Raw genomic sequence first — 24,817 nt, 5'->3', positions numbered from 1 at the left:
ATATAACTTGCCTTTATCATATTGCAAAATAAGTTTTAAGTGTCGAAAGAGGAAAAGATGAGCTGGCTAAAATATTTCATTGATAGTTTTATTACGTTTAATAATAATCAAAAATTTGTCGTGAAAATATTAAAAAAGTATAAAAGTATATTAAAGTGATTGTATATAAGCACCTCTTTCGTTTCAGAGAGAGTTCATATCAATATCAGATCATAAGATGAAGAAACTTACATGTAAACTGTTTCCTCTTTCATATTCAATTGACTACTTCGAGAATAAATCAATGTTATGTTTTATATAAAATTAATCGTTCCTAAAACTGATAAGCGAAGCTTTGAAAGGAACAATAAAATCAGTAAAAAATAATTAAGCGATTGAGTACAACTTAAGTGATTCCCGGTATTTTTTGAATAACTATATAAATAGGTATAAATAGGTCGCTTGATTTTTAACTATATGCCAATGGTGTGTTTGTGTGTAATAACTTTTTTGCACTTACATATATTAAGAAAACCTTTAATCATTAACTATTTTACATAATTCGTTAACACATTAAGGACAATCTATTTCATCCAATATACCATCCATTTAGGTAGATTTGCTTGTTTGGCAGAATCTGTAAAGCTGCTTTGATTCGGTCATGTTGCTGCTAATACTCACAAGTAAAAACACAAAAGTATTAAGGACAGTTATACTTTTTTTTACTTTAATTTTGATACGCTGAATGAGTACAGAAAAATTTAAACCGTACTTGTAGCGGATACAAATTTTTAACAAATGAATTTGCGCGCGTAAGATCTACTTACGAATCATTTATCAAAAGGAGTAAGCACCGAGATTAAACAATTAAACATTATGTTGAATTTGGTACTTTCAATAGCCTTATCGCAGTAAATGCTAGTTACACATGCATGCACATGGGTCCAAATACATGTTCTCTTCGAACTCAGCATGGAATTGTGGTTTTGCTAAGTATTCCAATCGGCGCATGTGCTCGACCCATTGGCGTTTAGTCATTTTCGTGCGAACAGGCACAACATCACGTTTTCGTTCCGGCAGTGGACAATGCAAGTTGTATATGTATGGTTGACGTGGTTGTGCCAACCTAAGAATGGTTGGCGACGCTTTATAATTTTGAGCGCTTGGTCGAACTGGAAATCGTAATGTAGACCAAAAGTCTATTTCAATATCAATATGTTGAAAACATTCAGGAACTTCTGGTGGCTCAAAAGGTCGGCCTTTATCTTTTCGCGCTGGTTGCTTACGATCGATCTTTGGAGAGTAAGGAAAATCTTCTTCTTCTGGATACTCATATTTTTCGCGAGGATTCTTGGGTATACATAATTTCACCAAGGACTCTAAAAGTTCATCTAAAGATTTTTTCTTCTTTTTTTTTTTCTTCATTTCTTCTTCTGTTGGTTCTTCTTCCTTCGGCTCTTCCAGTTCACGTGGAATGGCGTTTTTGGAAGCCCAATGATAAAAGCGCACCCAATCACGCCGTTCCATGGGCCCCGGCTTCTGCCATGGCGTTAATTCGCGTTTTTCGCGCGGATAGTACCAACGTTTCGGTTGGGAGTTCTTTTCTACCCACTCAGGATCGAATCCTTTTCGTGGTTTAACTTCTTCCTCTTCATTTGGACTGCTTACCGTTGTTTTTTCAGTACTCGTCATGTTGCGTAAGTTGGACTATTGCGTAATCTTTTTATTTGCCAAAATAATTGACATGAATTTTGCAAAAAAAAATTAATTTAACTATTGAATTTTTCTTTAATACGTAATAAACGCTTTTTTGTGAATAAATTTTACTAAATTTTATTTTAGAATATTAAAATATGAAGTGAAATGAAAACTAGACGAAGTTCAAAATTGAAAATGAAAAACGGTAAAAAAGATATGATTTGATGTTCCTGTATATTAAACGAATGTACAGGGAGAAGACCGTTAAAAGTCTTTTGTAAGATCATTGTAAGATCGACCGAACGACTGTATGTAAAAATTTTGCTATTCTGGCACAAAAGTCTTTCAAATAAAGTTTTATCATTTGTAATCCGTGGTAAAAAGCTGTTTTGTTCTATTTATTTCGTATGCAAGTAAACAATTTAATTTTAATACAAATGTGATGGAACGCCATAAGATATATATTTAATTATTATTATTATTTATATATAATTATTATTATTATTATTTATGTATAATTATTATTATTATTATTTATATATAATTATTGTGTAATGAATTTAACTCATGTCATGAAAGAAATGGCAGTGGCAAAACAAAATTAATTAGTTTCAAAATTATATTTTAAATATCTATAAATAAATAAATACATAGATGAATAAATCAATGTTAAATAAATATTAAAATTTAAATATAAAAGAAACATATACATATATTGTGTTACATATAAAAATACGCATTTCAAAATTTTTATAACAAATCTGATAAATAGCAGATCTTTCGTTTGGTCTTTAGAAAGACCGAAATCAGCCTTCAGCCTTCAGCCTTGCAAAGGACCCCTGCCAGAATACGAAGGATTTTTCAAACGATTTTTGAGTATGGTGAGCTGAAAGATCGCTGCTAGAAATGCCCTTTTAACTTAATTGTTTGTGTCATTGAAACCACATCTATACTTATGATTTACTTCTCAGATCGCCGTAATGCGGTCCCGTGAACATTCAAGTCAGTCTAACATATCATTGCTTTTTTACCGTAAATAAATAGATTACAATGACTGCGTGTTTGATACCCTCTCTACTCAGTCAAAGGAGATTATAAGAGAATGGGTTTCTGAATTTCTTAGTCTGTTTTTGGCCTTTACCTTTCATGCAGTAGTTTTATTTAGTAGTATTTAGCTAAATAAATAACTTGAGTTTATTTAAATGTAAATGGGTTTGTATTTTTGCAAAATAAATGTAATGAACCTATTTTCTATTTCGATTCGTTTAAAAAAAAAATTGCCGAGTTCTGATGAAAAATAGAGCATACTTCTAATCTCCTGCTTTTGTACCATAGTTACTTCAATAATGAAAAGCTGATAGTACGTTTCCACTGGCTTCGTTGGTTTAGTTAACTTACTTGAGATTGCTAAGTAAATTTAACTTACTTGAAAATATAGTCGAAATTAGTCCAAAAATGTCAAATGCAACTTTGAAATTGAAGTGAAAATTGACACAAGAAATAATACTCGTATGTAAACATACACAAACAAGAGTTAGGCATTTTTTAAAATATTTGTTTATTATAAATAAAATATATAATTGATACATAAAAATGAATTTATATATAAAATATATATTTGATATTATTATATAATGCATAAATTATTTAATCAAAAAAGTTCAGTTGGATATCAAGTTTGAAAATGGATAACAGAAAACAAGAGAATCAGGAATATGTGGACTGAGGGGCGGGGATCAGTTATTTATAATGGTCACATAATAGATAAAAAATAAAAACGGTTGATGAAAAGATACTAGAGAGAGTGGATAGAATGATTAATCTTGAAGAAAATGGAAAGAAGATACCCGCACGAAAGGGTCGTAACGGACGTAGATTCTCCTTTGTTCCTTTTATTTTTAATTTATAAGTTATTAGTGTTATTATTAATTAAAATAAAAGTAATTGAAAATTGAATAATTTGCAACAGCTGCTGCATTCATATTAAGAACAATACCACATACATTATGCATTGAATTATTTAAATTTTCTGCGTTTTCCATGTGGAATTATTTTCTTCTAACAATTCAAAATTCAATGTCATCTGCCTACAATTGAAATGACTAAACCCAATAGAACTTTTTGACTCATAAAAGCTCTTTAACATGCCTCAAGTAACTTGTCTCAGTGGAAACAACGAAATCTTAAAGTTACTCAAATAACTCACTTGAGTATGCAGTGGAAACAAGATATAAGGACTAAGTGAATCGTGAGACGTAGTAAAGAATTTATAATGCCAATAAATGTTGTTTTTACGTACAGTTAATAATTGAAAAGTAAAAGATTTAAATTATTCTCTACAAGCGGTATAATAGTCGGCACAAGAATATAGCAGTATATGAGTGAGCTATAAATATCAAATAAGATGGAAAATATTGCAAGCCTAGTACTACTTTATATCAAATGCAAAAGCTTTGTGGCTTTGACCATATTAAACACTTATCTGTCAATAGTTAAGTTAGCTAACAGAAATTACATAAAAGCAATGTATCTAACATGGTCAGATCAGATGATTCCATTCATTCCATGCATTGATATTAATTTCATTTCTTGTTCGATAGAAAAACAATGCCAATAGTATTGGACACACGTTTTAGCGGTTTTACCCCAAAAGAAAAATACATTTTTGTTATAGGATATTAGATACGACCGTTATCGGATGCCTAAGAGCTATATTTTATTTGCTAAAATAAATAAATTTGTGCTCATTTGTGCGATCCTCATTCATTAGCTTTGTGTGCTCTCTAACATTCGCTCAGGAAGTCCTCGAATAGCTGCACTGTGTATAATAAATTCAAATCCGAATATTCGAAGACTTCAAATTCACAAAAATTTAGATTTTTTCTCAACTGCGGAGTTCTTTTCTCATCCGATTAATCACATAAATCCGGCTTTTAAAATATATGAATAATATGAACAACACTAGTTTCTGTAATATACTTGTAATGTATATGTGCTTGTATTAGCAAATATGGATACAAATAAATATCAAGCACATGAGTAAATACATTTTTATTTTGTAATTTCATTTAATAGGAGTTTTAAAAGAAAATACAATAAAAAATAAGTGCGTAATTAAGCTTTTGATATATCAGATTCATTTCTCTGAAGTTGATAACAATTTTAATATTGGACTTATTTAATTTAGTTAAGGATGTTAAGGATTATTTTGGGAGAAGATTTAGTATCGAAAAGTGGATATAAATTTCAAAATCACATATAAAGTAATTTTTATGCATGCCTTGTTTGGGAGGGATATTAAAATAAAATAATAAATTCATTATATTTTAAATTCTTATAATATAAAGAACTGTTGCCACTAATATTGACAGAAAACAACAAGCTACATGACAGCCACAAAAAACTAACTAACAATTGGTGACATCAGATAAAGAAAACGACAATGAAAACTGTCAGTTGACAGTTTTAGCAAAATATATTTAAGATTTTGCACTGAAGGACGGCTTCACAAAATAAAAAAAAATAAAAATTAAATGAAATAAATCTTGAAAATTATAACAGAAGTTACTTATATTATTATAATATTTTTGAAAGTTTTTTATTAAGTAACTTGAAGGATTTAGATTGTCAAGAAGTAGATAACATACTTGAATGGAATATATATATACTATCGGATAGTCAAGCTGCTTTAAAGTTCTTAAGTTCAGTTCAATTTAGGTACATCTAGGACAGTCTTTAACATCTCTAAATGAGATGTCGACGCAGTTCAATATCTCTCTAATCTGAGTTCCTAGTCATATGGATATTTTCGGCAATTGCAAAGCAGACGGGCTAGCTAGATGGGGTGCTTCAGGAAACCACTCGGAACACCTAAACAATTTGAGCATATCGTTGACATCATGCAAAATTGTATTGAGTTCTTCATGTGCTGAACTTTTTAGTTAAAGGTGGGAAGACTCTACGATATGCAGGCATCTGTATGCAATTTCGCCACATACCAATAGAAGAAAATCAAACTCTCTCATAGAGATGCACCGTAGAGATATCAGTCTTGCAGTGCATTAACTTACAGGTCATTGTATTCTAGGTAACCATGCTTGGAGACTAAATTTCTCTTTTAACCATATCTGCCGCAGTTGTGGTGAGGACAAAAAAAGTGCCTCCCACATACTTTGCTTCTGTCCGGCACACACTTTAGGGACTTTCTTTTTTGAGGATCTTGACGTATTTCTGGACCTCCCTTTGAAGTGCATTATAAGCTTTGCTTAAGGAACCTATTAGTCGTATAGTTGCAGACCTTCCAAATTTAACGGTGATCGAAATTCGAAATTAAAAAAAAAAATTATTCACAAAATTGTCGATGTTTTCTATTATTAATAATAATATCTAGTGAAGAAGAAGAAAGTGGGAGATTTTAGTACAAACTAAAACCTGAACTACCTAGAATAACGCAATAATGAATAGCGAACATCTTAGTTGTAAAATCAAGAAAAATTGGATTAATGGCAATGACAGAACTACAGAAAGTAAGATAGGAGTACAATAACGAAAAGAAAGTGAGTGAATCGTATTACAATGAGGATATAAAACAAAGACAATTAGATACTATATATGAAAATGAAGAGAGATGATAAAAGAGACATATAAAAAATTACTCAGAGTAGCGTACGATACAATTACAGACAAAAATATATATAATTAGAGAACATCCTGCTGAATTATGTCAGATTTTAAAATGATCGAGTACTGACTTCGCAATGACAAGTGATTAAATTTCATAAAAGAGTACTTAAATTGTTCAATTAACCCAAAAGTACAAAGTCTAGCTTATTAACTATAAAATTAATTAATTAAATTCAATTGTTGTAGCAACTAACTATAGAGGCCAATAATGTGTAAATTTATGCGAGACTTGAGAATTAATGCATTCTTAATATTCACTTTTTCACATTTGTAGGCAATTCATGTTCAATTAATTCACATTGCTGAATTTGTTAAAATTTAATGTATCTTTTATTATTTCAACAATTTCGTGTGAATTTCTGTTACTTTTTTGTTTTGTTCAATTTTCGTGCTGCCACATTTTCGGCATCAACGCCATCAACGCCGTCAACGCCATCAACTTGGCTTCAGTTTTTGTAGGCATGAATTTCAAAAAATTTTCAATTTACGATTAGTTGTAATTGCTACCATTGCGTTTGCTGTATCTCATGGTTAACAACAAATTACAATAGTAGACACGTTTTTTGAGTGATGTAGTTTCTTTTTGGTACACTATTTTTTCACTTTGCTATACTGCTACATTTATTAATGTTTTACAAGCGTTTTGAAATTTGTAATTTATATAAAATTATGCTGTAAACACAGAGCGAAGCAAGGATCTTTGACATCATTAATAAGTAACTTCAAATAAATCAACAAAAAAAAACTATTATAATAGTCATAAATACACCAAAAAAACAAAAAAATACTAATCTTAATTATTTTATTTTCCACAATAATAATTATAATATATTAAATAAAAATGAAAAAAAACAAAAAAAAAGTCAAGTACGGCTTTGGATCAGTTGATTAAAGGGCGCTGATTCTGAGCTTCACATTTGGCAGGACCCGAGTTCGATTCCTGGTACTTGCAGTCTCAAAATATAATTATTTACGAATAATTAAATACAAGAATTATTTCCAAGACAACTGATGATGGATATTTGGACAATACTCGAAACCAGCTGTAATGGTCAGCCAAAAATTCAATTAATTAAAATAATATAAAAAATAAAATTTTTGTTGTTGTATTTCACTACTGTTCGAAAAAACCTCTTTATTAAATAAATTATGTTAATGAAGTTTATAAAATATATTTAATATATTTTTGTCTGTCAAAAGAGGTATCATATATTGCACTTAAAAATGTTGAAAATATTTTTATTTATAGATTGGTAAGTAAAATTAAAATGAAAATAACTTTAAACATTACTTACTATGGTATAAGGATTTACAACATTCAAGGATTTTTAAGTACAGTTAGCTGGCGCTTTGAACTTTTATGTACATATTCGCTTAAGTTAAGTTTAAGCACTGAAAATGACATGCTTTCCAGTTGCATTAGCAATGTGTTCGACTAATGTTAAACAGTACTTTCCCGTTTAACATTTAAATTACTGTCAACTAAATGTAACAATCAATGAAGTGTATGTAGACTTTTGTCAATGATTTTTTTAGGTTTTTTTCGAATAACTTCGTTAATTTATATTGATGAATGAATTTTCTTTTGTTTATTATTATTAAAAAACAGTTCTAAACAAAACTGTATCATTACTTTTTTCTATTATGTCTTTGGATTTACGAGCTAGCAGAAATGGGGGGTGTATGTAGAGTTTTGTCGCTGACTGTATATAATATAATTGTTATTAATTTTTATGTAATACAACAAATTTAAAATGAAGTAAAAATAAAGCTAATATTACTACTACTTAGAAAATATTGTTTACAATTTATTATTAGATTTTCCAGTAGAATAATTTATTATTCATTTCTGTCCTTTTCCATTTCACTGTGCAATGCATACATTTGAGTTGAATTGAGGGCTATTATTTTTGAAGAGAAAACACGAAGCAAAAATGCAAGTGTGGACAGTGGACACTATAAACAAATGCTATAAGGTTTTGGAAATGCAGCTGAAGTATTTGTCAGAAGAACCGAAATTGGTTGCGTATATTCGAAAATGCTATTCTACATAAATTAAGAAATAATGCTTCAGTTTTCTTTATTGTTTATAAAAGTCTCATATATTCAATTATTTTTGTTTTTGACGACTTTGTTAAATTTCACGCCGATTAATTCAAATATATATTATTTAAATATAATATAACTACATGACTTTAAATATAATACAAATATAACTACAGACTACCAACGATTAACTGTTATATATCACAATAAATCTCTAAAATGTTGCATTTAAATGTTTATTATGTTTATTTTAGGGATTATTTTTTAAAAAAAAGTTATTCGATGCAGATTTCGTTCTAAAGCACAAATAATAAAAATTATACTGCACAATATATGTAACCCATTTTGATTTAGATATAAATATAGCTACCGTAGGAAAGCATTGTCATAGTTCCTTAAAGTCTCAATAGTTAAATTATCTCAACTAATGGGATATTACTTTAAAATTGTTATATTTTTTTTTGTAGAAACATCAAGAAAAGTATCAAAAAAAAAAAAAATCTAGTCTATACAGTTAACCACGGTGGGGATTCAGTGATGGTGTGGGGGTGTATAGCGGCAAGTGGAGTAGGTTTATTTGGTGTTTATGTATAAATATATTCATATATATATATATATATTAATATAATCTATATATATATATATATATATATATTTTATTATATATTATTATATATTATTATTTATATATATATTTTGTATATATATATTATATATTATATTTAGTGACATATATATATTCTATACATATATATATTACATATATATATGTTACATATATATATGTATACATATATTATTTATACAATGTTATTTTATTCATTATATATTTATACATAATAATTTAACATATTATATTTACATATATTATATTTATACATATATATATTAATACATATATTATTTATTATATATATATATATTTTTTATATATATTATATATTTATATATATATATATATTATTCATATTATTTATATTATATATTTATATATATATATATATATATTTATATATATATATATTTGATAAATAGAATTTAATTTTTATTTAAATGTAGTTTTAAATTTTATTTTTACAAGAAGTTATTTTCAAAAAATATTGGTTATAAATTTTTTGTTGATGTTCTGAAACGACGTTAAAATGGCAATAAAATATTCAGCTGTTCTTGTAAATATGAAAGGGAATGCAAATTTAAAATGTTTGATTTATGAGCAATAAATCCCTGTATCCGACCCACAAAATGAACATACTACTTTATACAATTCTCTGGCAGACGAAATATATTTTTAGCTAAGATCTCACAACATTTCAAGCAAGAAGTATAATTACTGTTGGCAATATTTAAGGTAAACAAAAAATTTTAACCACCAGAGACTCTTTGGGTTCTGTTAAGTCAATGCCATTCATTAATTAATTATTTTATTACCGATTGAAATGCAAATCAAAGCACTCAACAATAATAAAGGAAAATTAATGATAGAAAGGAACTCAAATCAATTTATTATTATTAAATGCATAAGTCATCCGTACGCTATATTTCAACATCAAATATTCGTAAATGTTTACCATCGACTACCTAATGAGCTATCGAAGTCTAGTTTTTGTTAATTTTATGGGAAAAGTTAGTAAGGCAGTGCAAGGCTCCAAATTCTGACAACATTAACAACTTTGTCAACAGGAATTGTTTGACTTGATTTCATGTTGCTACGTTACAAATTAGGACTCCAGATAGGCACAGCAATTGCCATTTAATAAGCCATAAAAGTGGTAATAGTCAAATGAACTGGCGCTGGTCGCGATCCAAAAGCAACAACCTTAAATTTGGTAAAAACTCACAAAAATAAATGCCACGTATTAGCAACATGTTAGGCTATTGTTATGCTTGCTGTTGGTATCGCAGCAATTTAAAATAAATTTACCAATCAAAACAATTTTACACACAAAATAATAATAAAAAAAAAAAAACTTTAATGTTGCACACACTGCTCACTGCCAACAATTTGAGGCAGATGCAATCGCACATGTTGCTCTTAAAGCTGCAGCAATTACTGTTGCTGTTGCTGTTGTTGGTGCTGACTGCTGACTGCTGACTGCTGTTTTTGCTTGCCGTTATTATTAGAGTAAATAATAAAATGATGTCCATATCACAGGTTGTTTGTATGTTGAGATGTTGTTGTTGTTGTTGTTGTTGTTGTTGCTGTTGCTGTGTTACTGTTTGTTCATTGTCAGACAAATTTAAATTGTGTTGTTGTTTGCTGAAGTACTTTGAAATGTATTCGCATCCAAAGTTAATCGCACCAAGTGTTGCATCCCACATAGTACATGGGCACCAACATGCAACGGATCAAAAAAAAACAGTTAATAGCGGCAGATAATCTATTTATTCTTTTTCATTACATTTAACATCGCAGATGCCATTAATAAACTTATCATTAAATTGTAAATATTTTCAAGCAATTGAGAAATTTCTTTGAAAATGAGTAAGTTTTAATAAACTGAAATAAGAAAAACCGATTCTATTGTACATGAGAAGTAATTCTATTGTATAATTTCAAGGCCAATTACAACAAATATGAGATCCACTTATATTTTATCAATATATAATATATACATATAAACATATATATATCAAATATGTAATTATTTTATTGACTTTCTTTTCAAATTTCAAATCGATCGTTATTGGAAATTATGCAAATGCTGTTAGGAATAGTATATGAGTTAATAGTGTGTTTTACGTATATACATGTCATTAATTTATTGATATTAATTTGTCGTCTATAGCGTAGATACAACACACATTACCAGCAAAATTTTTCTATTCCGGGAGCATATTGTACAATTGTACCGACACAGTTGTTATATATACAACATGGTCATGTCTTCACAATCAAAAGTATCGGTAAGACAGATTCTTTCATGATGTAATGATGTACTGTTATCATTTCAGAATATTTGAACGGATAGAAGAGGAATTATTATTTCTAAAAGTTCGTCGGTTGGTATATAATATGAATGGGCATTGAATAAAAATTTAGTTTTACTGAAGCAATTCAAATGATGAACTAAGTTTATGGTGATGATTCAGTGACATAGTTTATAAGCAGTATATGTGGTTTCAAAACGGTAGTGATATCAGAAATGAAGAGAAAAACATCAGCTAATAAATTTTTAATCATAGCATTAAAAATAAGCTGAAATACTCATTGAAGTTTACGAAATAGGAATTGAGCATCTCAAATTCATGTTTTGGAATTTAAAGTGCCTAAGAATTATTGCAGGATTATTGTCCGGTCACTGTAGATTAAATAATCACCTATCGAAGTTAGGAATTCAATCCAAATTAGACTGCAGATACTATAGAGACGAAAGAGAAATAGCATACCATGTGTTTGGGGAGTGCCCGGCACCAATGCACAAACGGAGAAAACACCTAGGAGGGTATTTCATGGGTCATAAGGATTCAGAGTAGAAAAGATAGGCTTTATACTGTGATTCATTAAAGAAATCGGATTTGGACACTCTAATCCGACTAAAAAGCACAAAAGATCTTTTAGGTGGCAGTGCACAATCCCTTCCTTTCAATAATATAATACAAAGTGAGAAATCTATATCACCATTTCAGCATATGTTTTTAATCCTTATTCTAATATAATAGATAGATATATGTTTTTATAGTTCAAGGATTCAAATGAGCGTTCCATTGTAGTGGACAGTCAAGTAAGCTTATTATATTAAAAAATTTTTCCATTACATGAAAAAATTATAGCTTTGTAAATAAAATGTTATAATGTTTCAAAGCATCAACTAGATATATAAAGTATATCCTTGGACATATGATAACGTGGTAACGGCCCTGAACGGATTTCGAAATATATTAATAGGATTTTAAAATATATATTTCGTGACTCAAAAAAAAATTGCTAATAAATAACAAAAATATTTATTATAAAAGGCCAACGTTTTTTTTTGACGTCACCTGGCCACTCTTAAAAATCGAAACTAATGGTTAACAATAGTACGTTTGAATGTCCATTTGTTAAGAATTGAAACACAAAACCAATGTTGTTGCTACAAACACAATTATATAAAAATTATATAAATTAGCAAATTTTGATATTGCATAAGAAAAGAAATATGGTAAGACATGATGTCTTTATTATTAAATGACTTACTTGGAGAATCAGCGCCATACATTGGACTTTCACAATCCACAATAAAGTTTTCATTGTCGGAATCATTGCCTGGCAATATAGTTGTTGCTCCTGGTACGTAGGGTTCATTGATAGCAGTAGTTGCAGTGTTGCTCGAGGGACTTGAATTTGAAGTTGCTGTATCGTCTTCATATATTTGATTATCTATTTTGACACGTTTATCAGAAATGAGTTGCGAAGAGTCATCGTCCTGTGTGGGAGTTGCAGGTATAGTTACACCACCAGTTAAGGTTTCCTAAAATAAAACGATGTATTTAATTGTATTCTAATGCATTCTGTAATTCATATTGTGTTTTGAAATAAATTAACAAATATCGGATATGCAGCAATGTGTAAGAATTTTTTTTGTATTAAAAAATTGGATTTAAGTACAGGTCTGTTTTCAATATCTACAGTTATTTTTCTTTTAATAGATTTGAATATATAACATCCTTTCACACAAATAACGAGTGCATGCACATATCTTTAATCACAATTAATATATTCTATATTAATTTTGATTACCTGTTTGTAACGTTACTAACATTTGTTTATATCGGGACAAATTGTTTTCACAAAGCAATATTGAGATATCAGACTATGTGTATAATAGATAGATGTTTATAAAGTAAATCGGTGGCGAAGGGACTCTATGTAAGTCTGGTGCTGACCAAAAAGATTAAGTCAGTTTTTTGTAATACAAGATATTTGGTGTTCATCATAGAAATCAATCTATCAATACAACGCGTGGTACTGATTTTGAGCACTAATTTCTTTATTTACTATTCCTCCTAACTCTAGCACTCGTTGAGTTTATTCTGTTTTGAAATCTAAAGAAAATTATAAAGACAAGCTTATTTTTAGGAGTCCGTGACAAACCTTTTTATTTACAAGGGATCAAAAAATTGATAAAACGTTGAAGGCTGAAAAGACAGTATATATTGAGTAACAAAACTTTTACTTTTTTTTTTGTAGAAAGTATATCTTAATAATCACATTTTTTTTGTGAACTACAAGCAACAAAAATTCCTTTTCATATTATTTTAATTAATTGAATTTTTAGCTGACCATACAGTTGTTTCGAGTATTACCAACTACCCATCATGCGTGATCTTGGAAGTAATTCTTGTATTTAATTAATCGTAAATAGTTTTTTGAGACTACATGAAAATAATTTAATTTGCTTGACCTGTGTAATGATCAATTTCCATCTTTGGTGGAACAATGAAGATTGGATCACATCCATTTATTTATTTGTAGAATCAGTGAGTTTTAATTAATTTGATGCCCGAAGAAATTGCCTTATCTCACACCCTACTTAATTGGTTCTATAGTGGATAATTTGGATTATTAATATTAAAAATTTAAATATGACTGCAGTTTTCGTAAAATGTATGGCATCAATTGCTGTCGTTTAATTAAAAAAACTGCTTCGCATATAAAAATAATAATAATAATAAAACAAAAAGTTTGCAGTTCTTTTTATGATTGCATTTAAATTCACAAAAATTACAACCTGGAAATTCGTTTCTGTGTACTATATAACTCATTTCCGATGACTCTACCAAGCCAAGCGCAATGTACCCAAAATAAAGAGTTCGTTGCTATATACCACAGAAGCGCGTGGTATATGAACTTCATGCATTGTTCGCAAATGAAAAGTATTCCTTGTCTTTGTTGGGCAGGCAGAAGTCGTCTTCAGCTTCTTTCAGTTTAAAGACTGATTTTTATAAAAATCTAGTTTTTATTTAAACATCATTCTATATAAATGAATATTAACTATAGCCAAAGTCAGTGTTCCATTGAACGCACAAAATCATTTAGCGAAACCGGCCAAAGAAAAAAGAAATATAAAGTTTTTACTTTGAGTTTTCTTTTTTGTTTTCTTTTTTGAAGGCAACACAGAGGCAAATAAACACCTTAAGTCTTAATACTAACCAAAAGAGGGATTCAAAATATAACAAAATTCTACTTATACTTCATGGACTAAACAAACTTAACAAACTAGATAAACCCTGAACTAAGTTCAAAGCCAAGTTGAAGTCTGCCAGTCATTCATGTTTATACGCACTTTGGCAACAAGTGCTACAAATTGGATTGGATTGCTGATTTCTGTACTTTGGTTGCTCTTCATTCATTCAATATACTAGTATATGCTATGAGCTGCTCTACAGAACATTACTATGTGGTACCGGCTCACATGACCATGACGCCGAAGTAGTATAATAACATTATATATGTAAACAAATATGGTTTATAATGTAAAGTCAATGTAACTTTGCTTAAAAGAGATCGTTTACTTTCATTAAGAAAAAACAGAGTCGTAAATATACGTAACAGAATAAAAAAGAACGAATAAAGAATAAAGAACTCAAAATATTACAAAGAAGTTGTGGTTTCTTTGCTTTGTTTTGAAAAATAGTTCAGGTCAGATGCAAATTAACAGCCAACAAGTGTAAACTTGGCTTTAAGTGTTTGGTTAACATTACTGCTACCAAATTTTTATCTCTCTATTTAGATCGCAGTGAGGATCATGCATGAAAAAGGCTATTTTAAAATATCTAAGATTAAAATCAGGAGTCCAGAAAACAAACGCGGAACGGAAGTAGCTATTGTTAAATAGAACAATAATTTCATAATTAATTAAAACTGCTATTAAGTCAACTAATTTGAATTTTAATTATTTGATTATTTTCTTTTTTATTCTCTATTTTATTATAATGATTAATTTTTTTATGGAAAGTCAAGACTTTAAGAAAAGTTTTACTCATGTCGCATACAAACTAATTACATAGTTTATGTTAAATTCATGCAGATCTATTTACTTCATTGAGAAAACTTAGAAATTGGAATTTCCCATTAGTGATAAAAATTTTAACACACTTAATATGAAGTCTAAAATTATGTTTCTACATATCTTGGCACACCACTAACTGTGCCAAATAAAACGAAAAAGTTCGACAAGTATTAGCTCAGAGAAAGTAATTACAGAATGGGTTCATCATTTACAACAAAATGTCTCCAATCAGCCTGCACAACATTTTATATAAGAAATATTTATATTCATTTAATTATAGGAATGGGTTTTTGTATCTTAAAAATACTATGAATACTATCTGCTAACTATGAAACTCCAATAAGATTGGGCAGTGGTCCAGAAAATATTGACTTTGAAATTAAAAATTCTCATTATTGTGGATTATAAGATGTATGAGTATGATAACGCAAATAAGAAAGTATTCTTATACCCGTTTGTAAACCTGGAGAATTAAAACGTTCCCTCGTTGTATATGAGGGTAAATCATATAAAATGTTCATCAAAAAAATGTTGATATCGTCTCGAAAATGTTGATTTGCAGAGTCTTCAAATTTTTAAAATTAGTCTTAAACATAATGAAAATATTTAAAATAAAAGAACAACAGAAGACACTTGTAAAAAACAAAATCGGTTGCTTATGGACTTCACTCACTTAAACATAAAAAAGAGATCCTCGTTTAAATTGTACTTACATTCCCCAAAATTCATATAGAAAATTACCAATATGATTTAATTGAAATCAAAAATATTTACGGAATTCTATATTTTTATATACCGATTTAGTGCAATAAAATAGTTTGTTCAGTAAGGAATTTTTATATTTTCTCTGTTAACCGAGTAGTACTTACTTTTTTAGTTCCCCGCATCTTCTTATCAATGTTATTCAAGTCTTTATTATTTACGGAAGTTCCATCATTTGGTTCAATCTTTTGCCGATCTATGTTATACAAAAAATTACAAAAATTATGTTTTACACAAAAAATAAAGAAAAAATATTTGTTTGTTGTTTTTGTTTTCTTAAAATACTTACATTTGAGTTCTATTTCCGCGTCATCTAAAAGCAATGAAACCACTTCCTTGGGTTTAAGAGTATCTGGTTTAAAGTTGCCGCCACTTATAACCATACGTTGTATCTATATGAAAAGAATTGTATAATACTTAGCTTAAATTTAAATGATATATCGAAGGAGTAGTAAGAAAAGTCTTTGCATAATTTTTAAATAATCCTGAATATATCCATTTTTTTAGCTAAAGATTTTTTAGCTATACTATACCTGTTCTTACTTTAAATATATTTATAAATAAATAACTGAGAGATAAATATTCGCATGTTCTCCAATTTATTAGAAATGAAAACTACTTGATCTCGTTAATGATCATTTTCAAAAAATTTATAAATTTTCTCTTTCCATTTTTGAGTAGTCTTTAATTTATTCATGCAAAACTACAGACTAATGTGAAAAATAGAGGTATGAAAGAGAAGGCGTAACCAAACGTCGCCTACAAATATAAATAATTGAATAATTAATTTCCGGTATCAACGGGAAAAGGCAAAACATGTTCTGGTATTAAAACCCACAAAGTACCATAAAAAACTTGAAGTGATCGTGTTCCTTCCACAAATTAATGAAAACAATTCAAAATAATGTATGCTTTTAAGTATATAATTGAAAAAAAGAACATGTTTATTTACGTGGAGGGTTAAAACAGGGAAACGCACGTGCCTAATATGCGGGCCATGCCAGATACCCTTTGTTATAATTTCTGTGGGATTGCTTTACAACTTTCATGCGTTGCTTGCGGTTTTTTGTCGATGACGACGACGGCGACGATGACGATGACGATCTTGTAGTTTTGCTCGTTTATTACTACTTATGTTACACTTTTTTGTGGTAATGGTGTACTTGTAAATTTTTAGTGATCATTACAACACCACCAACGTTGCTAACACCTACCTCACTCTTCTCGCGTGCTCTTTGCAGTATTCGCTCTTCGATGGAACCTTTACAGATCAAGCGGTAAACTGTCACTTGCTTTGTTTGACCTAAACGATGTGCGCGATCCATAGCTTGCTGATCTACAGTTGGATTCCAATCGGAGTCATAAAATATTACCTGAAAATATTAAGAATTTGTTTTTAGAATTTTGTAATAGAAAATAGTTTTTCTAAAATATTGCTAGATATTTGGTATGCTGCCACGTATTTGCAATGGAAGAATTAAATAATTAAAAATTCTTCATATAATGCGTGCACAATCTTTATACAAATATTTTTTTAATAATACCGTTTGATGAAAAAGAGTCGAATGAAGAAGATTTAGAAATAAGAAAGAGATATGCAGTGGATAAGTGCCGAAGTTTGAGTCTGGCAAGACTATCACAGTGAAACAGAATGTGTTCTGCTGTTTCCTATTCTTCACAACAAAGTCTGTAGCTATTGTTTTTTAGTAATAAATAGGCTTTTTAGCTCCGCAGCGCCCAGTGAGAAACCCTATGACAAGTCGTCTGATTTTTCGTTTCCTTTAAATCCGCTGTGCCCTGGGATCCATAATAAGTGAACGCTGTTCCTTTCAGCAAGGTCTTTGAGAATTAAACTAATGGCTTAATTCTAATATCTCAATATTATAGCTACATTAAACTCGATATTATTTATAAAAATCTGTGATGCATTTGAAGTTCCCTAATATAAGATTGAGCTTAGTTAAGCGAGTCCTAATGGTATTTACCGTGCCATCATGGGTTACAACGACAAAATCAAAAACAAACATCGTATCTCCGGTTGTAAGTCTCATCAAAAATATAAATTCATAAGAATGAGACTTACTGATTATTTATTATTGGAATGAGAGTTTCTGTATATTATCAAAATGATAAATTCATATAGAATGGGACTTACTGATTATTTGTAATTAGTATGAGAGTTTGTATATATTTAACAACTATTAAAACATTCAATACTGCTTCCCAAAGTTACTAAACTACAAACAAATTATTAACATAAATTGTGTACAAAAATGAAAGCTTAGTTTTTAATGCTAAGCTATTCTACTATTAAGTTTTAAATTCTTATATTCTATGTATTTATTATCTGTTCAAATCTGTTCTATCAGAATAAAATGTTTGTTGAAAAAAGAATACATCAAACTAAAAATGTGGTTTTCTCATGCCCCTGTACTCGTAGTAAACAGTACGTAAATCATGTTTAAACAAATTATGAAGACTCATCCTTAAATTTATAAGCCATTGAAATGCTACTGAGTACAACCACGTCAATTAGCAGAAGCGGCAGACGATTCGCAGATGAAAATCTATAGCACAAATAAATTGAATATTATAGCATTCGAACTATGGGATTTGCATTGGTGCGGGTAATACACATTAAGTGATTTATGCAGGAACCATTGCAGCGTAATTTATCAATGTCAAAATAAAAAAAAATTCAAAATAAATAAATTGCACGTATTTCATATTAAGCAGATATTAACAAAATAAATGCTAGTAAAACATTTAGGCAACTACATAAAATATTTAAAAAAGTAGCAAGTAATCCAAGCACATTACCATAGAGTGAATACACAAACGATACGAAATTAAAATTTTAGACGTGGCTATTTGCGGCAATTGATAAAAGACTGAAATATTCTTCAATTGGATTCTTCAATAAATTTGAATTTCAATCAAATTGCTTTGATTAAACTGAATTTTAATTCAATGGATTGAAAGCGGAAATGGTGTTAAGTAGCAAAGGGTACCAATGTAGGCATTTAAAATGAGCAACTGTAGATTGGACCGAGTCTCTTAATTTTCCTTATTAGATAGAAAGGGTGATGTGATAGATAGAGGCTGGAATACAGTTTTGTCATTACATTTTCTAAACCAAAAAAAATCATATCATATTTCAATGAAAATAATATTGAAAAAAGATTTCATTTCGTTTACATAGACTTTCCGAAAAGTCCTTTAAATTTATATACCCTGCACGTGTTTTCATATTATAAAATGGAAAAATAAAATTTCCCGGAGTTCAGAATACTACGGAAGTTGGTTGCATCTAATCAAATTAAAAAAAATTATATTTTCATCATTTGAAATTAAACTGACAAGTTCTCAACTACACTGATTTGACGCCTACCAATTTTCTTCCTCTCTTCACAAACACTTAACCGAAAGGCTGATTATGTACTGCAACTGAGCCACTTTTAATTCACTGATTTTTTATGTTTCTTTGTAATGAAATCTCAAGGATTATGTATTTCAAGACTAAAGTACTAACACACGCACTGCAGAGTACGTGGATTTCTATATTCAGTTCCGGTCTGAAAGGGTTACAGCGATTTATGAGACTTGTGTAAGGATAATTGTATGCAGCGCTTTTTTCGGCATCTCACATAATTGTTTTGCGAACGCTCCGAAGTATCTATTGTCTATTGTCTATTGTCAATGAAATAGACATTTCCCAATTAATGCACGTGTTTCGCATTTTAAAATTAGCTCCATTAGAAAGACGATATTCGTGATAATGCGGGTAATAGCAGTTTCCTGTCGGAAATATTAAAAATGAAATGACAACGTTTAGGTGAAAAGATGAATGTATTTTCTAACTCTGTTTCTGAGTATTTAATTTAAGATATAATAATTGTTTTAGTAATTATAAGATCACACAACTTCAATATGAAAAAACTATTATATATAGTAGTATACCATATATTTGATTTATATATTTGGATTATAAATGGACAATACATTGGATACATGTTAAACATACGCCCAAATATACATCATTTTGGGTTTTTAAACAAACTTTGGCACAGTTACATAAACATGTCCTATACACTATATACAAATGGAATAATATTATTCTTTGCAGTACTTTCCGTTTTTTCTCTTCTCTAGAATAGGTTTATGTTTTAGATTTATTACTTGGGTTTGTTAGCCTACTGATAACATCTGTTAGAAACTCACCTCATCGGACAAAAATCGAACAGAGTATCGTGATATTATTCTAATTTTTATGCTTCTACATACACATAATGCACTTATAATAGCTACTATAATGACAATAATAAATTAAAAACGCTTAAATAGTCAGAAACTGTACATATCGTCTAGTCTATACGCATTATACGATTCACGTAATAGAGTTATTATCACCTTTTCTTCAATTTTTTCTTTTCAAAGCTTGACCAATTTCATTTCGTTCAATCAATAACCCAAAAATTTACTATTTTTATACTATCCAATATGTATGGCAACAAAAAACAAAATTCCAAAAGCTTGCTAAATTAAAGGCGTTGAGAGGCAGCACCAAAGGCAATAACTTTCGCATTAAAGCAATGATTTCAATCAGGATGATATGCTTGATGACTTCGAACATTTTTTGATACTAGAAGAACACTTCGGCTCTAAGCCTCTGATAGCCATTGAAGATTTTGATGTCATCGAATGAATGACTCTTCGAATGAATGACCAAGAAATAATAAAAACTCTTGGGGTCATCTGGACTCCAGTGGGACAAAAAGAATAATGTTAGCAGAATTATCCAAGTTGTTTGATCCCCTTGGGCTTATTAATCGGTTAACTGCAAAGGCGAAAATTTTCCTGCAAGATCTTGAAAGCTAATTGGGATGAGTTTTTAGAAATAAATCTCTATAGTCAATGGACTATAGAGATTCAGGCCCTTGTTTTGAAGAAGAGAGATTGTTGTGAGTGGCCACCAAATAAGTCCAGAAAGAATACTAATGATGACAAAGAATAAAGTCGTAATAGTACGTTAGCAACTGATAATGAATCTACTGAAAAAAATATATCTAATGAGACATGTGAGGCTAGCTTTAGAGACAATTCAAAGCCTTGTTTTGTAAAATGTGTTAAAACTTGTAGCAGCTTTGAAAAATTACAAAGAATTTTTGTCAATCTTCTTGGGTTTTGAAAAGGCATTATGTTTATGACTGAAAGATAAGATGAAGCCTTGGTGCGTATATTCTACTGTGTGCAACAACATTATTTTAGAGAAGAATTGCATTGCTATTGAAGAATCGTGAATTACCAGCAAACAGTAAATACAAAAACCTAAGCATATTTGTAGAAAATACATATGGTGCTCCGCTGCTACGTGTTGGTGAGAGATAGGCGAATACTGCATCATCGTATGATGCTAAACATCAAATATATTGTTACCAAATACGATTCTGGTATGCAAGTGTTAATGGCCATAGCAGTGGTTGGCAGCTGTTTTGGATCTTCCATGCTAGAAGAGTAATACGTAAAATTTCTGGCAGTTGTATAATGTACAATGCTTTAGTTGCCATCCAAAATTTACATTCGTTTACAGAAAACAAACAAGCGCCGTCAGATCATTCTTCATTTCCATCAAAACAATATGAGTGCTCACACATCTCGTCTAATAACCGATTTGAACATTCAAAAAATCGACTTGATGGGTCATCTGCCGTACAGTCCTGGTTTGGTACCCAATAACTTCTTCTTGTTCCCGAACGTCAAGAGTAAATTGCGTGGACAACGCTCATGATTTTTGTCGACGGAAGAAGCCGTTGTTGCATTTGAAAGCCATGTTTTTGAGGTGTCTGAATAAGATTCGAAGAAATGCTTTGACAAGTGGTTCAAACGGATGCAAATATGTATCATAAAGGAGAATACTTCAAGAAACAATAAAGCAACTTTCAACGACAAGTTAATATTTTTTCATTATCAAACTCAAAATATAAATAGTGACCCTAGTACATTGATCTTTTTTTTTGTTTTGCTATAAAACCTGTGTATATGGAGGTGTTCTCTGGTTTGATTGCAAAAGCTTTCCTGGCTTCGTTAGAGATTTGTAGCTCGCTGCAGATTGTGCTTAAAATTATTTTGCGACAATGCCACGAATTTTGTGGCACTTGCCTTTAATTTAAGAAATTGAAAGCAAGTTTTTGGATTAACAGATTCAGAGCAAGATTTCCAAATATTGTGCTGTTAATTGTATTGAATTTCATCATATACCACCCAGATTCTCCACTTTGGTGGACTGTGGGAAGCGGCTGTGAAATTAGCAAAATATCATTTGGCTAGAATATTGGATCAATCGCATTTTATGTTTGAAGAGCTGACAACAGCAGTTTTTAAGGCGGAAGTAGTTTTAAATTCAATACTGTTGACAACCATATCTAAGGATTCAAATGACAAAAGTATTCTTATATCTGCACATTTTTTAATGGGTGGTCCGTTGGTTGGGATTGTTGAAGCTCTGTGGACAGCAAACAATGGTCACATGTAGATTAGATGGCTACGAATTTCAGCCATACAACAGCATTTTTGGAGAAGGTGTTCGGCAGAGTATCTCTATGAACTTCAACAGAAGGTCAAGCGGATTAAAAACCAGAACAATTTTAATGAAGGTGATATGATGTTAATTGCAGAAGAAAATTTGCCTTCTAAGCACTGCCTTATTGGGAGAGTGGTGAAAGTGACAAGAGATACTAAAGGTTCTGTTTGCGTTGCTGATGTTAAAATAAAGAATAGGAAGATTCGTCGAGCAATACATAAGTTGGCAACTATTCCCTATGAATGTTGATGTCTATTGGAGCTGTCAAGGGCGACAATATGTTTAGATTTAAGATGAAATAATGTACATTGTATTGTAGCCTTACGGTGATTGTCTTATTTTTGTTATGTTGAAATGTATTGTGTCGTGACGTTTTTTGTACTCTGAACTATGGCGTTTTATGGTTAAGTGAAATAAAAACGTGTATTGAAATGAATTAGCTTCTCTTTGTAAAATTAATTATATTAAGAGAAGACGTAAAGCAATAAAGATCCATAAAATAATATGACTAAACGTAAGTTCTTTAAACTTAAAAGTCAAAGTATGTGGTTGTTGTATGCCTGTTGTCGAGTATGATAATTTTTTTTATCTTAAAAATGAAACTTGAAAAGTTCTAATTAATTTAGTGAATAATCTCTATCCGTCTAATTAAGAGCTTCTTTTTAGGAATTGAAATCATTTGTGTACAAGAACAAACCAGTCCTTAGGAGCGTCGTAAAATAGTCTTTATGGACTGCATTATTTTCCCAAAATGTGCACTAAAATGCGCATCTGAAATCGTCCAGCATTTTACAAACTATTGAAAGAGTACGAGTATTGCAAATGAATTTAACGATTGTTATAGCACTTACTATTATATATAGAAGCTCATGGAAAACAGAATAATTTTATTAAAAATTATTTGAATTTTTGTAAATATCTTATCAAATAATAAAATCATAAAAATACTTGATTAACGTTTGTAGATTTAAATAAAAAATATTAAAAAATATTAAAAAATAGTTTTAATAATAATCATGTATTTTTTAATAATTTCACATTTAAAGGAAATAAAACTAATGTACTTTGATAATATTTTGGTTTTTAATAATAATTATTAATTTAATTTTATTTTTTGTATTAAATACAAAACAAAATATCGAACAATATGTAAAATCTTCGAACTGTCGACTTCTGCGCATGTTGGATTAGTCGGATGAATTATGTTATAATCAATGAAACTGGGAGCTCACAGAACACTGGTACCCAGGACTCGACTTCTTGAGAAGGTGATTATTAAGTGTGTTCCGAATTAAAAATGAGTTAGTTTCTTAGGTATTAACGTAATCAATAAAAGTGGCAACAAGTGATCATAATCATTGCAAGTGAAAACAAAAGCAATGCCTTATCTGCTTTTATGTATACACAAGATCAAATAATAATTACCGAACCTACTAATCTAATAAACAATAATTATTTGTAATATGACTTAAGTTACCATTAAGTATCATGTCGTTTCTATAACTCATGTAGTCAATTTATAATCTAATCAGACGATAAGTACTTATGAATAGAGGTCTATGTTGATTGCTTGAAAGCTAACAGCCTATTCAAAATTGTTACCAATATGAGTATTACGATAAGTTAAATATTATTTAATATAAATAAATAAAAAAACGTTAAGTAGCTGAAGTAGGATAAGGCTAAACTGATCAAACCCGAAAGGTACATTAGATCACATATTTGTTGTTGAAGTATATGAAGTGTGTGTAGTAGAAAGCACTTCTGAGAAATTATTTAACGAATTCTCAAAAAAATATTTGAGAATACGATTTTCTTTAACATGTAAGGTTTCTAGGTAATGTCTATTAGCTTTGTTTTTTATAATAATTTCGTTTGATAAATAGTCTTAACTAGTCCATAAATGTTATATATGAACCTGCACACAGCAAGACACCAACTCATACAAGGTTACCAAAATAGCACAGTACGATAAGATTTGAATAAAGTCACAATCCTTATCAAATGGCATTAACTTGGTACTACTTTAGCATTTTTATTGAATAAAACGATTCACTACGTATCCGGACGTTTATGT

General features: G+C 29.7%; 2 protein-coding genes across 2 annotated transcripts; both read right to left on the bottom strand.

The window, feature by feature from the left end:
• Window positions 1–696: 696 nt before the first annotated feature.
• LOC119686132 lies at window positions 697–1,788 on the bottom strand. The gene has a single exon (XM_038100606.1). It carries the CDS (start codon window positions 1,669–1,671, stop codon window positions 898–900), a length of 774 nt encoding a protein of 257 aa, XP_037956534.1. The 5' UTR covers window positions 1,672–1,788; the 3' UTR covers window positions 697–897.
• A 10,659-nt stretch (window positions 1,789–12,447) lies between these two features.
• LOC119675475 (chromatin-remodeling ATPase INO80-like) lies at window positions 12,448–21,665 on the bottom strand. The gene is made up of 6 exons (XM_038086682.1): window positions 21,597–21,665; window positions 17,375–17,533; window positions 16,450–16,552; window positions 16,268–16,356; window positions 12,584–12,857; window positions 12,448–12,479 (listed from the first exon to the last, which is right to left on the bottom strand). The coding sequence occupies exons 1-6, from the start codon at window positions 21,663–21,665 to the stop codon at window positions 12,448–12,450; spliced, it is 726 nt and encodes a 241-aa protein (XP_037942610.1).
• Window positions 21,666–24,817: the final 3,152 nt, after the last annotated feature.

The sequence above is a fragment of the Teleopsis dalmanni genome, chromosome 2 (genome assembly GCF_002237135.1).
Source record: "Teleopsis dalmanni isolate 2A chromosome 2, ASM223713v2, whole genome shotgun sequence".
Classification (NCBI taxonomy): Eukaryota; Metazoa; Arthropoda; class Insecta; order Diptera; family Diopsidae; genus Teleopsis; species Teleopsis dalmanni.
This window is presented reverse-complemented; position numbering and strand designations above follow the sequence as displayed.